Source organism: Punica granatum, chromosome 8 (assembly GCF_007655135.1).
Source record: "Punica granatum isolate Tunisia-2019 chromosome 8, ASM765513v2, whole genome shotgun sequence".
Classification (NCBI taxonomy): domain Eukaryota; kingdom Viridiplantae; phylum Streptophyta; class Magnoliopsida; order Myrtales; family Lythraceae; genus Punica; species Punica granatum.
This window is the reverse complement of record NC_045134.1, coordinates 9,885,775-9,903,403: the sequence shown is the minus strand read 5'-3', so window position 1 is coordinate 9,903,403 and position 17,629 is coordinate 9,885,775. Positions and strand designations below refer to the sequence as shown.

At 37.2% G+C, this 17,629-nt stretch overlaps 2 protein-coding genes across 2 annotated transcripts; both read left to right on the top strand.

Moving 5' to 3' along the window:
• Positions 1-1,611: 1,611 nt before the first annotated feature.
• On the top strand, positions 1,612-3,849 carry LOC116189383. The gene is made up of 3 exons (XM_031519041.1): positions 1,612-1,965; positions 2,082-2,331; positions 3,166-3,849. Exons 1-3 carry the CDS (start codon positions 1,849-1,851, stop codon positions 3,516-3,518), a joined length of 720 nt encoding a protein of 239 aa, XP_031374901.1. The 5' UTR covers positions 1,612-1,848; the 3' UTR covers positions 3,519-3,849.
• Positions 3,850-9,585: 5,736 nt separating this feature from the next.
• On the top strand, positions 9,586-15,094 carry LOC116188353 (ethanolamine-phosphate cytidylyltransferase-like). Its single transcript, XM_031517646.1, has 10 exons — positions 9,586-9,802; positions 10,461-10,923; positions 11,513-11,748; positions 12,115-12,257; positions 12,726-12,797; positions 13,041-13,108; positions 13,249-13,369; positions 13,704-13,769; positions 14,413-14,535; positions 14,712-15,094. Exons 2-10 carry the CDS (start codon positions 10,568-10,570, stop codon positions 14,781-14,783), a joined length of 1,257 nt encoding a protein of 418 aa, XP_031373506.1. The 5' UTR covers positions 9,586-9,802; positions 10,461-10,567; the 3' UTR covers positions 14,784-15,094.
• Positions 15,095-17,629: the final 2,535 nt, after the last annotated feature.

Genomic DNA, 17,629 nt, shown 5'->3' with positions numbered 1-17,629 from the left:
TTATATTCAATGGACCAATTCAATATTAAACTGTTTGTTTGGGGCATATAATTCTTCAGGGGAAAACCATTTACCGGAAAAATAATTTATTTTCAAGCATTTGGGATGACATTATGGAAAGTATTTCTATTTGGATGATTGGAAATGTGGGAGAGAATCTCTCAAGCTTTAAAATAGTTAGAAAAAAACATTGTAACAAAAAACAGAGAGGCTTTGCCCGGTCAGTCATCATTGCCGTGGGTTGCTGGTTATTGTGGTAAAGGAGAAACAAGGGTCTCGTCAAGTCGAACTTTTCTCGCCTTGTGGTGAACATTCGGCCATTAGCACAATGGCTGATGGTATCAGGCTGTCTATATGGACCTGCTTCCTCGTCACCAAGAGAATGGAAGTCGGTTCGATGACTTCAACCCCATGTGACTGGGAAGCTTAACACTGGTGGATCTTCTTGACACAATCCAGCCCAGAGAGGTTTAGTTTGGGGAGAAGATGGATGCTGGCTCGTTAGTTTTGCTCTGAGCATTGGCAAATTCACGGTTATGTTCAGTTCAGAACTTTCGGGGGCCAGGTCAAATCGGGCCTCGAGCTAGCCTGACCCTACAAGAGGGTCATTTTGGAGGTCGATTCGGAGATTACTTGCCTGTCTTATTTTTTATCAAATTATCGTGGCTCTGGCTCCGACTATTTCAGCTTCCGTGTTGTTCATCCGTGCTCTTCTTGCCAAGAAATGAGAGGTCATGTTATTCACAAGTTCAGAGAAGGCAACATGTCTGCTGCTTGGGCTCGCCTGTCAGTCCCTTGACCCCATAGGCATTCTTTCATTCTCGTTTAGAGAGGGGGTGACATGGAGGAGGAGAGAGAGGGGTTGCTCTATTGAGAAAAAATCATAAATTCCGAAAATTTTGAGAGAGATGCATTTTCCTTAAATTTGTTCATTATAATTCTACCGAGAGTATTTCTCTGTTTTTTTTTTAACCAAAAAAAAAAAGTATTCTTCCGTTAACCGAATGATTTTGAGTCTCCAAATATACCGAAAATTGCTGAATTCACTCTGCTGAAAGGCGTTTTCCATGAACACCACCAAACTTTACAGATTAATTACAGGTTCTGCTGATTTAATAGTTTCATCTGCCCACGTGATTTTGATAGTGACGTTCGCCTCGCGGCAGAGGTACCATGCACGTGTATATATATCAAAATCAAAAGATTAACACGAGAAATATATATATATATATATATATATATTTATATTATCATATATAGTTCCGATGTTATGTGGTGGTGTCGGTGATTCAGTTTCGGCCACTCAGGCAATGGATGGCATAACAACGGTTTTGCGCGCTGGGGAGGGCAATTTGAGACAGTCTGAAAACTACAGGGGGCAAATCGATATTAACCCATTATACATATCTATGTCATAATCGGTCGAAACCCGACCCATTTCCCACGCTGAACGAAAGCGACCCCCGACCCGCAAATGGGCTGATCTGACTGGGCCTACGCTTGATACTAATGGAAAACAACTCTGAAACGTGGCGCAAAATCATTGGATAAAACGCTGCGGGGGGGCGAGTGGGCCCCATGGGGGAATCCATTTTCTCCTGTCTTCTGGAGAAGTCCGGAGCTCTCTCCTTCCCTCTCCCTCCACTTTCATCAGTTCCCCTCACTCATATCATCTCCCGGCGTAATTACAAATACATTACCATTGACTGAGCTCCGATCGTCCTTCGCTATTCTTTGGATTTCCGGCGATCAGAGTAGCTCCGATTGCGATACGGTGGAGTTGTCAGAAGCTATAGAGAGAGAGATTGTGGTGCTTGATTGGGAGGTTTTAGCCGGTAGGAAGACGGCATGGAAAGCTTCGTGAAGGCGACGAAGAAGAAGATGAAGAGGAAAGACCTCGATCAGGTCAGCGACGACTTCTCCGACTTCTCCCTCTCCTCTCCCGCCCGCAAGATCCGCCGCCTGGTATCCTCTCTCTCTTTGCCCCTCTCCGTCTGAATATTTCTGTCTCGGTTTTGATTCCATGGAGGCTCTGCGTGTGGCTGATTGGGTGCTGATTGTGTGCATTCTGCATTTGTTAGGACGCAGAGCTGCCTCCCATAATGGAAGACGAGGAGCCTGGGAATTTTATGTCCTTCGAGCAGCCAAGTCCCACGCTTCAGGGAGCTCGCGCGAGTCCGATAATTGAGGAACTGCCGCCTTCCTCGGCTCCGGTTAACGAAGAGAGGGCTATTGTGCTGTTCAAGCCCGTGAACAGCCCCATACTCCAGCACCAGTCCTCTTCCACTCTGTCCGTTTCCGTGGATCCTGATTTGATCTCTGAATTCAAGAGTAAGTGACTCAACCTGCATTCTGCTGTACTCCTCTCCGTACTTCCTTATGTGCTCAATAGTTTGGATTGTTGCTGGTAATGCTCGATTGTCGTCGTGGCGTAGAGGCGATTATAGTTTGGCGCATATGAGGTGGTGATAATCTGAAGCAGCTAGAACGGTGAGAAATCAAATGCGGTGGATCTTAGTTCTCGTTGTTCGTTACTATCACTTCCCCGTTACAGTTCTTAGTATAAGATGAACTCGGGTGGTACGGGATAGGAGGTTCTCTATCTTCAGTGTTTACCCGTTTTGGCATGTGGGCAGTCCAGTTCGGTTACCCAAATGACATTAGATAGGTTTGTGGCCGTGCGTTTCATGGATGTTTGGGCATGTCCTTTAGGCAGGTCGAGCAGTCGATGCAAAACGAGTTTATAACTCGACTTATTAATTCAGTCTGACTGACTTCTTTGCTGCTGTAGGATGACTAGAAAGCCCTCGAAATGATATTGATGCTTCCTTCGCTACAAAACCAGTTAGCATCAGCAATGGAAGAAATACCTTAGCTGATGATTTTGTTTTGACAGTTGCTGAATTCAGCTGTCTTTCAGTTTAGTTGTCCTTTTTCCCCCTTTTCTGTTAAACCTGTTGCATTTCTAAATTCTATCTTTCCTTATGATGAAGTTTTTCGTGAAGCAAAAGAAGCTGCTGCGGTTGTATTGAATGATACCATTTTAAGATTGTGATACCATTCTACGACGTTTCGACTTCTTTCTGTCAAACTCGGGATGAGAACCTTTTGTGTCGTTAGGATTGAGTGACTCACTGATAGACTCATGTTGCTGATGCATTACAGATCGCAAACTCTGGGCAAGCCTTTCCGGAAATGCAAAATCATCTGAGGATGATGCAAAAGCTGCAGATAAGAGTAGCAACAAATGCATGGCGGTCGTGCCGTGGTATCCTGCTCAGTTTACACCCATACCAGAGCCTCAAGTCGAGGCCGCAGAAGAAATGGAGGCAGAAGAAATGGGTGAAGCCACAATGGAGATCGAAGACAGTAGCACAGCTGCACCTGTCGAAGAGTTACCCAGCCCATACGGGGAGATGAGAGGAGGTGATGCGTCGAGCTTACCCCAGTGGCAACACTGCATGACTCCTCAATTTCCTCCCACCACTACTTCTTCTCCCATTGTATGGTTCCGCTAGTTAGACCCTGAGTAGTAAAGTATTAATCGTGGGCTATAGATCTCGTGCTGGGACGAACCTACGCACGCCGAGGCCCTTGCTTCCCACAGTGTGGTACGCTTCAATTTTTTTGTTGTAGGTTTAGCTGATGTAGTTTCGGGTGCGAGAAGTGGAAAGTTCCTTTTTGCACAAAGGGTTTCTGGGGGTTTAGATATTATTCAAAGTTCTGAACGCGGCTGCTGCGCAAATTCCGTGTGTCTATTTCCCGGCAGATGCTTCGGTGGATCTTGTCTTGTTAATTGATTATGATTCTGGAGTAATTGTCAAGAAAGAACTTCCATTCTGGTCAGAACACACTTTTGCGAGAGATTGGCTCTTTGCCTTCTTTTTGGACAGGAAATTACAAATATTGCGGCAATTGACTGAACCATGAACGAACATTTGTGGCGGACAATTGTCACTTTAACCGTTTTGGACGGATGGTTTCGTGCAACAAAAGAGTCTCCCGCCAAACTGATTAATAACAACAATGTGTTGCATCTCCGCAGCATGGTATCTCGTGTTCGGTATAAGGTGTCTTGTATTCTGTGTTCCCAATATATTTTAATCTAAATATTTTGTATCATTTTCATTTTCCCATTTGTAATTTTTTTATTATATTCATGAGCTTCTATATATTGAAAAAGTTATGTATAAATTATTTGTCACTAAATTACTAGTGATCGGAGCGCTTTTGGAGTGATTATTTGTTCTGTGTATCACTGGGGTTCATGAAGCATGAGGATTAATCGGACGAAATTTAGACATCTTGGTTTTAAAAGAAAAAACACTAAATCGAAGCTAATTGAGGCCTCCAAGATGTCGTCGGGGCCCTGGTGGCTAATATTGGCCCCCACAACCCCCTCTTCGTTGTTCTCCTATTGTTTTCCGATTCTAACCTTCTTCTTTTTTTCATTATTAAGAGTTACCTTTGTTTTCGTAAATTTACAATAAATTTTTTAGCAGTATAGTGGCCATTCCGCTCAGTATCCCCGTTATTAACTTTAACATGCTTCAAATACATGATCGGAATGAATGTCGGGTTTTTCAATTTTATCATAACTCACTATAATATCATGTCAAAAAACTGGGGATCAAAATTTCAAGGCATAAATGTCTTGCAAGATATCAGTTCAGTAATATTCAGTATACTAATTATCCTACCTCGATGCGTGACGTGAGAAAATACAAATCACACTATAATAGAGAATGTTATCTCCAAATTAAGAGATACTAAGTGAAGACTCGCGCGTTATACGGGAATTATTATTAATTTTTTAATAGACCTTTCATTGAAAAATGTGAATTTTTGTTATTCTAAATAGGATTTTCATACTTTAATCCGGAATCGCATAATTTAATATTAAGATTGTAGAAAAGTAAAATAATTAAAATTATTTATTAATAACATATACTAAATCAATGTAGTACCTCAAATTCTATGACGCAAAAATAAGAGAAAAAGATTTGAATGAAAATATAGAGCAAATATATCAATAAAAAGAAAATAATAAATTCACGAAGCAAAATTTGATAAAACCTTCTTGAAACGGCCGAAGTGACATAAGATCGGTGTTTGTGTTAGATAAACACGCAGCATAATGTATGTATATATGTATATATGTATATATATATATATATATATATGAAGTGTTGGAAAACACTCACGTCTTTGCAAATAGAAATATAATGACACAAATTCTGATGCAAACGACATATATATATATATATATATATTCCTATAATGTATGCTTATATGTAGAGCTACCAATATCTAAATCTAAATCTAAATCTAAATACTCTAAAGATGTAGTGAGATAGCATTTCACACTCTTGCATAATTTTTCGATTTTTACTTCATTTTAATATTTTATTCTATTACATTACATATTTTATTCAATTTACAACAAATAGAATAAGAAAAAAGAAAAGCGAAAACAAGTTTGTCTTATTAGGCAATTTAACAATTTCTTTTTTAATTTTGCTTACATTTAACAATGAAATATATTATATTACTTTCTTATTAAACTTTTAATGAATGAAAAATCTGCTTTGTTAGAAAATTTAAATATAACAAATGAAATTAATTATAATTGTAATATTTTTATTTTCTTAGTAATAGTTTAATTTATTATATTATATTATATATTATTATATTACATATTTTCTTTACTTTTTTATGAAAAAGAAAAAGAATTTTGTGATTGCTTATTGCATTTCATTAAACAATTTAAAATAAGAAAAATAAATGTATGTTTCATAAAAAAGGAAAACATTAGACAAAGTGAATTGATGGTTAAAAACTTCTTGATGGATCTTATAATCATGGCAGTATTGATCAGTGACCACGCCGAAAATATATAATAATCCAATAGAAATTTCATGCATGCATTTTTTTCATGGAAGAAGGACAAATTTCAAAACCAATCATAGATATTCATGGAGATCATCCACAAAAAGTGGTAGCAAGTTGGACCTTTTCTTCTTTTGGTTAATAGAGATATATTTTATCTCAAGTATGCCAAGCAAAAAAAGATAGAGTAAGCACAAACACATAGGTATAAAAACACATGTATTTTTTGAAGGCGGACTTTTTTTTTGTTGGGGACCGGATTTTCGGCCTGACCCGATTAGGCCTAAGAGATCCAACGATGGTCCACTAATCTTGATAAAGCCTGGTGAAGCTCTGTAAAGGCTAGCAGATCCCGACTAGCTAGATGCAACACAGGCTGGAGTCCATTAGGCAACATGGGCTCATCGAAGCCTATTAGCGAAACCTAGCAGTGTAGGGCCAATCCCAATGAAGCTTATTGCAAGGAAAAACGACGCGAGCTTAGGTCTATCATATGAAGCCCAATGACTAAATTGAGTGGATTATTTATCAGTCAAGTAATCTCGAATATCTTCCATATTTTATCAAGACACGGTGATCGTATAAATCAGGCAATATCTGTAAAGGTGGTAACATAATATATCCCTAAACTCCCAATCAACATAATACCCGTACTAGGGTTAGGGGTCAATCGACATCTCACATTATTTTTCCCTCGCACATAAGACAAACCGACTTGAGCGTCGGAGAGGGAAAACAGGATACCACCTCTGATCTCCCATTTTGGTGGTGGTTTGAGGTGTTCGTAGTTCTTGAATTGTGGATACATCATCAACAATACGCATGTGGAATACTCGTGGTCAAGACCCAACTTTTTGGATCCCAACATTTTTTTTTTAAGAAAGATGATACAAAATGTGACAACACTTAATAACATGGTAACATAAAAGAGAAAAAGTAGACAAAAAAAATGAGGATCGGAAAAAACCTCGGTTAGAGTGGGGGATTACAATCAAAAGGCAAGCAACATCAAAACGAGTATCGGTTGGATTATAGGCTCATTATTTTGTGTGATTGGAACTTCATGAGAGGATGAGAGAGTTAATGACAAAAAGTGATTGTTCTTATTATAAGTATAAATAAATAATTGTTCAGTAATTAATAAACAGAGTGGACGGAGCATGGTGGAAGAAGAGGACGAAACAAAGATCATTTTGTAATTAATATACATAAATAAATAAATAAATCAGTAACATGATTATGATTATACAATTGGTTAAGTAGTTGAATTGCGGGCTTAAGAGCCTGTGCATTTGCACAAGCAACCGTTCTAATATATATATATATATATATATATTCATATATATGCCAAGATAAAAATTACACAAAAAAAAGAAAACGCTATATAATCCATTATATCAAAACATATATATATTTCTGTAATTTGTATGTGTATTTTTATAATGTAATTTTGCATGTTATCCTCAACTATCAATACATAGATTTCATTAAATATTTTATTGTATATCAAATATTCCACTATATATATAATATTCAAATGATTAAAACGACGATGTGGTACCATAAGAGAGTCTGTGAATGATGACGTGACTTTTTTGCGTTTCATCTTTGGAAGGTGATTACGTAAAAAAACATGTAAATAATTTATAATTATATATATAGATGTTTTTCTAACTTCAATTTCATAGACACTATTCATTCAGTGAATACCAACTTGGAACCACCTTGCAATTCTATTGATATATAGTTTACATCAAAAAATCCTTCTGATATAGTCAATGTCATGTCTCCCTCTTCTTTTCCTCTCCCTCCCCCTCTATTAAGTAGTTTAAAGCAACTCTCTTCAACAAAGAAGAGCACTCTCTCTCCAAATCCTCTTCCTCACTCTCCCTCAAAATTCTTCCTCCATTTCCCAAGAAATTCTTATTACCTTCTTAAGCTCGATACCAAACAATATATAATATATAATATTTGTAACAGTTAACCAGATTCCACTATGTGTAATATTTTGCCTCTTTAGCTTTCGCTATGTGGCGCCATGTGGGTTTCACCAATCGCGTGTTACCATGTGTTTAAGTACTTCCCAATTACAAGATTAAAACTTATTTAATTGAATATATATAAGATTAAACGAAAAATGGGTTAATAACAAAAAAAACACAAACCTTTCATATTTGAACAATTCTAGTACGAACTATTTTCCGTAACCTAAAAATGTACAAACTTTCGATTTCATAATAATTATAGTACGACGTCAAATTTTTCGTTAATATGAACAGAATCGAGACCTTAGAAGGCGCCGATAACCCCAATCATAGGGGAGGTTGGGGGAGGGGGGGAGGAAGGTTGTGGTGGCCAGGATCGAGGCTTTCTCCCCATGGAATCGAGAGAACCCTCAAATTGGGGATCCTTCCGATTTCGGCGAGTGGAGCCACAACCTTGCAAATCACCCCCCGATTGGGATTGCCGATGCATTCTGTAGCCTTGATTTCGTCCAAGTTAACGAAGAATTTAGTGGGAAGCTCTATGTCTATCGACCTATCTTGAGGTTCTAAGAGCATGTCTAGCGGGAGACAAAATGGGTATTGGTGCCACCCTGCATTCCCGCTGGACATGGGTCGGTGTGGCGGCACTCCCAAGCCCTTGGGATTACTGAGCCGATAGGGGCAGGCCGCGTGGCCTACTCGAGCCCACCGCCTGTCCTTTTTTTTATTTTTTTAACAGTTAGGCTCTTTGATCAGTTTTATTTTTTAAAATTTCTTTAAAAATAGAAAAATAGATAATTATGTAAAAAATAATGAATAATAATTTAATAATAAACATAATTAGTTTGTAAAGTTTAATTAATCGCTTAATTTAACTAATTAATAATTATATTATACAAATACATAATTATTTATACATATATATATATGTATAATTTAAATAGTGTGTAGGTTTCCCATTGGCATCCAAATAGAGTGCTAATCATTGGAGGAGATTTTTAAAATTGGATGTCATTGGCATATCGTTTGATGTAGCAAGCAATGGGGCCACATCGGCACCCATTCGAGTGCCAAGCATTGGACATGCTCTAAAAGGCGGTTCCCCTGATAAATGGTAGAGTTTTCCTTTCATACATTTATATTTATATTTAAGTAATATTAGAGCTGAAATTACCCGTATTCATTTATTTGATATATAATGTAAAGAAAACGAGTAATGGTAGAGCCACCGAATAATTCGGCAATATATGGGGCTTATTAGTGAATAAGTCAAAGATAGTGGGCACCTTTCTCATTTCCCCTAATGTCCATTACGGCACCCACTTCAACGGACTATGAGAAGAATATCTCCCTACCAACGTGGGTCACGGGTCCCCATAAAAACACCGCTTACAGATTAATTCACGTGATTCGATGCATGTTATTTCTCGGGTAAGATTTTTCGAATTCGAGTTTTATAAATAAAAAAAAATTACATTTGAGAGAATTTGCCCTCAATGTTCAATTGAAATTTGAATAGATCGGGACCAATTGAATTTCATGATATCCAATTACGCACGGAAGAAAACAAAAGGAGAAAAATCTTGCGAGAGGTGACACTGCAACGAACAAATTTCCTTTTACCGGTACGACTCCAACGGCTGACGTCATCATCATCTCCCCAAGCCCAACGAGGGGGAAAAAAACATAAAAAAATTCTCCCCTTGTTGTCTTCTTCTTCCCTTCGAGGACCTCCTCCTTCCTCCTCCCTCCCTCCCTCCCTTCCTACCTCCCTTCTGTTGTGGTTCCTTCCGCGTGACGGCTGAAGAAACAAGGCCCAGAGAGAAGAGAGAGAGGAGGAGGAGGCACAGACGCAAACCGAGCTCCACCGCAGGACGAGACACCGGGCCCGTTGGCGGTGGTGGAAGAGAGAAAGAACCATTTCAAAGGTAAAAAAGTTAAAGATTCACCTCAAACCGAACGAAAGCAACATCCGATTTCTGCGCGGATCCCGATCCCCCGAGCCTTTAATGTCAACACCCTGCTCACGAATTTCATCTTTCCTCACCCAACTTCCCCTCGTCTCTTGCATTTCCTTCTCATCCCTGAAGATTAAGTTGTTCTGATCGGGCTTGATGCCGTTCCTCGTGCCCCTAGATCCATGCTCGAGGTGAATTGTCGCGAACCGATCTGTGCCCTGCTCCTTATTTCTTCGGATTCTTGATTTCGGTTGTTGGGTGGAAGTTGCCGTTGTCGATCCGCTCTTAAGTTTCAGCTCATCCTCCTATTCCTATCTGCATGCCTTTGACCACACACGGTTTCGGTGTTGTTCGTACTATTGCATTCAGCCGGAGCAGTAAATGTCTCAGCTTTTATTGTTATTTCTGAAAAATCATTTAGGAATCCAAGGATAGGTCCTTTCGTTGGGTCTATGTCGATGTGAATGAGTGCTCGAAACAAGTAGTAATCAAATCGGACGACTTGGACCCGATAAAACTATGATCCTCTCGGTGTCTGAGTTTTGTGTTTTAACGGGCTTGTCAACTTTAGTTGCGAATTACCGTCTCGGATGTTTGATTTGCTTGTGTTGATTCTGTTTCATTGCAGGGTTTGTGTCTCCTCTGATCTAGGGAAAAAAAAAAGAAGGTATATATATATATATATATATATATAAAGAAAAAAAAGGGGGTTAATTTGTTGAAATTACGATAGAAATGGAGCATGAGAGCATTAACAGCTGGATATGGGATGGAGTTTACTACCACCCGCATCTATTCGGTGGCCTAATGCTTACTGCTGCATTGCTGGGCTTGTCCACGAGCTACTTTGCGGGCATTGCGGTCCCGTCACTGCCCTATTCTTGGTACAGTCAGGGCCTCTTTCACAAGAAGACGAGAGAGAAGAAGCGGATCCGCGTTTACATGGATGGTTGCTTCGATCTCATGCACTATGGCCATGCCAATGCCTTGAGGCAGGCCAAGGCGTTGGGAGATGAATTGGTTGTGGGGGTTGTGAGTGATGAGGAGATTGTAGCCAATAAGGGCCCCCCAGTTTTGTCCATGGAGGAAAGGTAAGACTCGGTTCCTTTATACTGGATAATTTTTTGTTACTTCTCCTTTGTATGAGATGTTTCATCATGGATTCTTTGGTCCTTCCATATTGGACTTTCTCCTCCATATCGTTGAGGTCCTCGACCATGTTAGGTACAAACTTTAGAAGCCTGCTAGTCAGATAATGCCGATTGTTTTGTTAGGGGGAGGAATAAAAAAAGAAAGAATGCCGATTGTTTTGTTCAGGTCATCTGAATGTTTTCTGAAGAAGTTCAAAAATTTGTCTTTTTGTCCAACTGACTATTGTGGGGGAAGAGGAAGGAGTATATTTTATGTGGTGAAATGTCAAAAAACTGATGGTTTGTTTGAGCAGAAAGCATATTGAAGTTCTCTAGAAGCAATAGTAATAGTTATGTGCTAACTGACTCAGTCAAAAGGCGTACATTTTTAGTCTTTAATTGTCACTCTCCACCAACTTCTCTGGTTCTATGAATTTTGGGAGCTCCTTTGCATAATGTTCACAAGGTTCTAATTTCTCCACATTTTAAGCTGTTGCCTGTTACCAGTAAATATATTGCTTCTTGCAGCCTAATTTGGAGTTCTTTTTAGGCTGGCACTTGTCAGTGGGTTGAAGTGGGTCGATGAAGTGATACCGAATGCTCCATATGCGATTAATGAGCAATTCATGAGGAGTCTCTTTAATGAGCATAAGATTGATTACATTATACACGGGGATGATCCTTGCCTGCTTCCGGATGGAACAGATGCTTATGCTCTAGCCAAAAAAGCCGGTCGCTACAAGCAAATCAAGCGTACTGAAGGTGTCTCCAGCACAGATATTGTAGGTTGTACATTCTTATAATCTTGATCTACTTCAAGAAATTTCTATTGTCATAAATGATTGATCTTTACGGAAAAAAGCATGTTAATGTCAAGTAATAAATGGATCAAGATAATAATGCAGTTTGAACCAGAGTAGGGATGTTCTGTAAAAGACTTCTTGAGACTTGTTTTTGCAAATGAAAAAAAAAGAAGAAGCAGAAAAACGATTGAGTTCCTATTAGGTACTTTTTGAGACCCTCGTGCTGCGGCACGTGCAATGTTTCTCCTGTGCATAAATCTACATCTGAACTAATGCACTACTGTGAGACCCGTCTAACTGCTGGCTCTCATTTGTATTTTATTGTATCTTGTTAATTATGTCACTATAGGAAGGATACTTTCCTCTGCTGAGCATACACTAGTCAGCGAAAAAGGTGATGAATCATCTCTTAATCATAAGCAATGTGAGGGATCCCATATTTCTCAATTTCTGCCTACATCTCGACGGATCGTACAATTTTCCAATGGAAAGGTATAATTTTTCATATGCTTTTGTTCTGTTTACCATATTTTAGCATGTCAGCAATATCAAGTATAGCTTTGCGACTCTGCACTGGTCATACTACTTAAATCTGTCAGAGTTGTCCTTGCACAATGACGTGGCTACCTCACACAGAAATTGAAATTAATTTCTTGTGCAGAATCTTTCTAATTTTATTTTTTATTATTTTTCCTGTTTGTAGATATGTAAGTCATTTGGAAAGAGGTTGTCAGTAACCTAGACACGCAGATGATGTTCTGCTTTCCTTCCTGCCAGCATTTTCTTCTTTCTCTCTAGAGCATGCAATTAAGAAATGAGACAGATGGCTAAAAAGCTTATTAATCTAAATAAAGCAAGTCTGTTGCATATCTCATCATCTAAAGTATCCAAGATGAAATTTATAAAGTTTATATGGATCAACCTTTATGATTTCATCAAATTTTGATTTTTGAATTTCAGGGTCCTGGTCCAAATGCTCGAGTTGTTTACATCGATGGGGCATTTGATCTCTTTCATGCTGGACATGTTGAGGTAAAACTGACCTTTTCATTTCTTACATAAGAATATGCTCTCCAACTTCTTTTGACTTGACAAATTAAATAGCTTTTCTTGAATATCTTGTTTATGGTCTTGATCCTGCTTTTATGCTTGTCAGTTATCTAGGTCTTCCTGAGAGATTCCTCTTAATTTTTTTCTTCTCTGCTACAGCTGTAACAGTTTTGGCAGACTATGATGCAATTATTAACTGGGTTTTGTATTTCTTACTTTGCTTAGATTCTGAAAAGTGCAAGACAACTGGGAGATTTTCTGTTAGTTGGCATCTACCCTGACCATACTGTAAGGTAAAGTTGTTTGCTGTCGAACTCTGAGCAGTTTCTTTTGCAACTTCTATTGATTTTTCTGAAAGTTCTATTTATAAATGTGAGTTAAGGTTTTGTAGAGTGATCTGGAATTAAGCCAAAGAGATCTTTCTTGGTTGCAGAGAATGCAGAGGAAATAACCACCCTATCATGCATCTACATGAACGCAGCCTTAGTGTGTTGGCTTGTCGATATGTTGATGAAGTGATCATTGGTGCACCTTCGGAGATCACAAAAGACATGGTCTGTAGATTACCCTTTCATATTTGTCACTTCGCACTAATTCATCTCGTTGTTTAGATAAAGTCACTTTTTCGAACTGAATTATTACTTTTTTTCAGATATAATATTACAGGCATTTGCTATATATTGCTGAAATAGATGGATGCTAAAAATAGGAGGATTTGAATTATTAATTGTGTTCTGGATATAAATGCCCATGGCCAAGGAATCTTAATGAGTATTGCTTTGTTGTACTAGAATTACCTGGTCATGCATTGGTTGTCTTGTGACTATGAAATCAGTGTCCTCTTGGGCTTTTGTCTAATAGTTGTATCCGTTGCTTATCTTTGAGCAGATAATAACATTTAACATATCGCTGGTCGTGCATGGCACCGTTGCGGAGAGCAATGCTTCAGCGATGGTAAGTCATCTGTAGTCATTACTTTCGTTGGAACCTAATTGTAAATTGATGTTCCCTTGTCTTTACCCTTTTTAGGCAGAGCAATAATTTGGAGTCATCTGGATCTCGAAAATGGTTGTAATGAATGACAGGAAAGATAGTACCAATGCAGCAATACCATTACCACTTGATAGCTAAAATGCAAGTGTCACATGCTCACATGGACCGCATCTATTATAATGTCTGGGATCTTCGTGTCCTGTCCATTTCCATTGTTTGAATTAAGTAAAGAAAAACATGATTGCATTGAGACGAAGCAATTCATAGATTATTGAATCACAGAGTTACACCTAAGTCATGACGACTTCATCTATTTCATGCATTTCTGATAGAAGCAATTGTCCATAATGCTCAGACACGGTTGGGGTAATCCCCCTACTCTCGGATAGGATTGGTGAGATTTGCTCCGTGTAGATAATTAAAGAGTCTCTTTACCCCTTTTTTTCAGTATTATTATAAATGATCTTCCCTCACATACATAAGTAATTGAATAAGTATATTTATTTTGAATTATAGAATACAATACTACCAGCCTCTTTTATTCTTGTTAATATAATTATGTCATTTATTAACCCTTTTTTAGTTTCTGTTATTCATTATGTAGGTTGGAGCTGATCCGTATGCAGTACCTAAGAGCATGGGAATCTTCCGATTACTTGAGAGCCCGAAAGATATAACCACCACGTCAATAGCTCAAAGGATCGTAGCCAATCATGAGGCCTACACGGTATGGGCTATTTTTGTTTCTTTAATTGCCTTACTGATCTATTATAATACTGATTGAAAAGTTTATCGTAAGACCATATATAATTTTGTGGGAAAGATATCGGTTGTCGTTTTGGTTTCTGCCACTGCATATTCTATTATGGTGTTCATGGGTCTTTGTTTCTACCTGTCTTGTAGAAACGCAATGCCAAGAAGACCAAAAGTGAGAAGAAATATTATGCTGAGAAGAAGTATGTCAGCGGAGATTAGCTTTCCCTAACAGATCATCATTATTGGGTAGTTGAGATTGGGACCCTTGTATCCTGATGCCGCCTCCTCGTTGACCCATCTCATCTACAGCCCTTTTATTGGTAGAGATGCAGGGCGGTTGCTTGCTCATACATTTACTCGGTAGGAAGAAGGGACTGGTCTATGACCCTCTGATTAGAGATGCCTATTTTTTCAATATGTTATTGTTTGTAGCTCTATCCAGGGTTTCCTGAGAATCGAAACCTTCCAACGGTATGCTGACCTCATATGTTATTTTCTACATTGAAAATGAGTCATTGCTTTTACAACTTGCTCTCGGTTTCTTTGAAGTGGTGAAAATCACCGCGAAGTGATTTCCCAGTTTTGGATGATGTTACGTCATTGTGCTGATCATTTTTGTTTACCTAAACATTACTATCAACTATGAAGCATCAAGAGAGATGCAGCGGCGGTGTCAAGTAGGGTCTGTTTGCTAGATGGTAAACGAACAGACTTGGAGAGCTTTGGTGTTCTCCCGGGAGAAGCGTGAATGGATGAATCCGGAAATCGACTTGTTAGCTTCCTTGTTGAAGTACTGTTATCCATAGGGGAGTGTCTGATAGTGCCCTTTTTGTGGTGGCATGCATCGATGATATGATAAGTTCCTTTTTCATGGTAATGGATCGGCACCCCACTGCTTTCCCACTGCCTTTTTTTTTTTTACCCCCTAATATGATTCATGAAAGTATTTAACATTCAGAAATTCAGAAATTCTTTGATAATCCTTCCTCAGTACGGGAAAGGATTAATAAAAATAATCATTATTCCGCGAATGTGTAAGGTTGAAGGTTAAAGATGTGCTCTAGGGGACTTGCGATATGTCCTTTAAATTAGCGGTATATAGTTTCAGTGGTAATGTATTATTTGACATTATAGCTGCTATATAGATTGTAATATTAGCAAAGTGTCAATGGTACTAAGTAGATATCTTAGTCACGAACAACGAATGCACAGAATCGACAACCGAGATAACTCACGTCCTGTCGGAACTCGTTAAGGTTTTATTTCATTCATTAACAAAGTACGTTTAGTATGTAACATTCCAAAGTGAAGTATTACAATTACAACAAAAAGTTAGTATATTCGACAGCGGAAAAGGTCACAATATAAAAAATCCGAGCTTATATTTGTACATTCTCACGTGTACAATCTATTCCCTGGTATATACCTAGAATTTGTGAGGTAATTTCATATAGTTACGACGCGGTGCAAGTTGTTGCATGCAATATGATCTCCATATTTGGGTCGTAAATGGGAATAACCTTACTTATGCGTGATAACGATTTACCACCATAATTTATTATTACTCATGATTTCACCAAAGCATTAATGTGTACATTCAAAAGTATTCAGATATAACACATTTCTACGCTGTAAATTGACTAACCTTGTTGTATAGTTACAACACGGTGCAAGTTGTTTTCTATTAATTTTGTTATCTAAAAATTATCAATTATCATTTTTTTAAAAGAAAGCAATCTTTTCGAATTTGAGTTTTATGAATCTTCACAATTATAAGTGTTTTTCACTCTTTTGTGGATCGACCAACTCGAATATAATTAGTTAGGAATAAGGTTTCCGTATCAGATGGTTCACATCGAAATAAATATTATCATTTTTTAAAGTAAAAAAATAATATTACTGGTACTACTACTGTTATTGCTGCTACTACTACTTCTACTGTTTCTACTACTGCTTTTGCTACTACTGCTGTAACTACTGTTGTTGCTACTCCTGTTGTTCTGATGTCACTACTACTGCTACTGTTGTTGCTGCTAGTTTCACTTTATAAAAGAAATTTTTTATCTCTCTCTTTTTAATTTGGGCTTTTTAAAAAAAAAATTTGGATAAGAAAGATACAAAATTTTCTTTGATTTTAATTTTAATATTAATCTCACTTTTTAATTTCTTTATTTTTATTCAGTTGTATTATATTTTAAATTCAGTTTTAGTTTTAAATTTTCTATTTTGATATTCTAATTTTATTTATTTATTATAAATTTTAAAAATTTGTTTATATTTTTTCTTTATTTTAATATATTTTTTAGTTTTCCATATTTATATTTTGGTTTCATCTAGGCTTTATTTTATTTATGTCAATGCCATTCTTGAGCCACATAAACGATGTTTGACAAGTCAACAATCACGCATGAAGCCACATCAACAACTATTGACATTATTAACCTCAAGTTGACGAACCGCACAATATTGTTACAAAATGAAAAAAAAAAAATTGCTCTTGATTGTTACAATTTTTAAATTTTGCACTAGAGTATTACATTTCCAATAAAGTTTGTACCACCAGTGTAATTTATCCTATAATTTATGACTTTTCTTTATTTATAGATTGAATTTAAAATTTCTTTTAATGATGATTATCTCATATATTTTACTCTTAAGTTGTCGAAAATTTTTAGTCTTCTTTCCCTAGCCTTTTTTTTATATGTATGGTTCTCATATACTTTATTTTTTATTAGTTTATCATCATCGTCAAACTCGTCTAAATATTTCATTGATTTGTTGTTGCAAATAAGAACTCATGTATTAATAACTATAAGAGCAGCTTATTATACATGTATGATGCTTTATTTCAAATGATAAAATTGAAATTATCATATACATTATTTAAATTAAAAAATTTATCAAATATAAATTATTACTTGTTAAGAATATTTCTCAATTTTTCTAACAGCAGTAAAATTTCAAACATAATATGAGTAAATAATATTTCTATATTTTTATGGAGAAATAAATTTAGAAAATAAGCAAAGAGATGAAAATGGATAATTTATTTTTCAAAAGTAAAA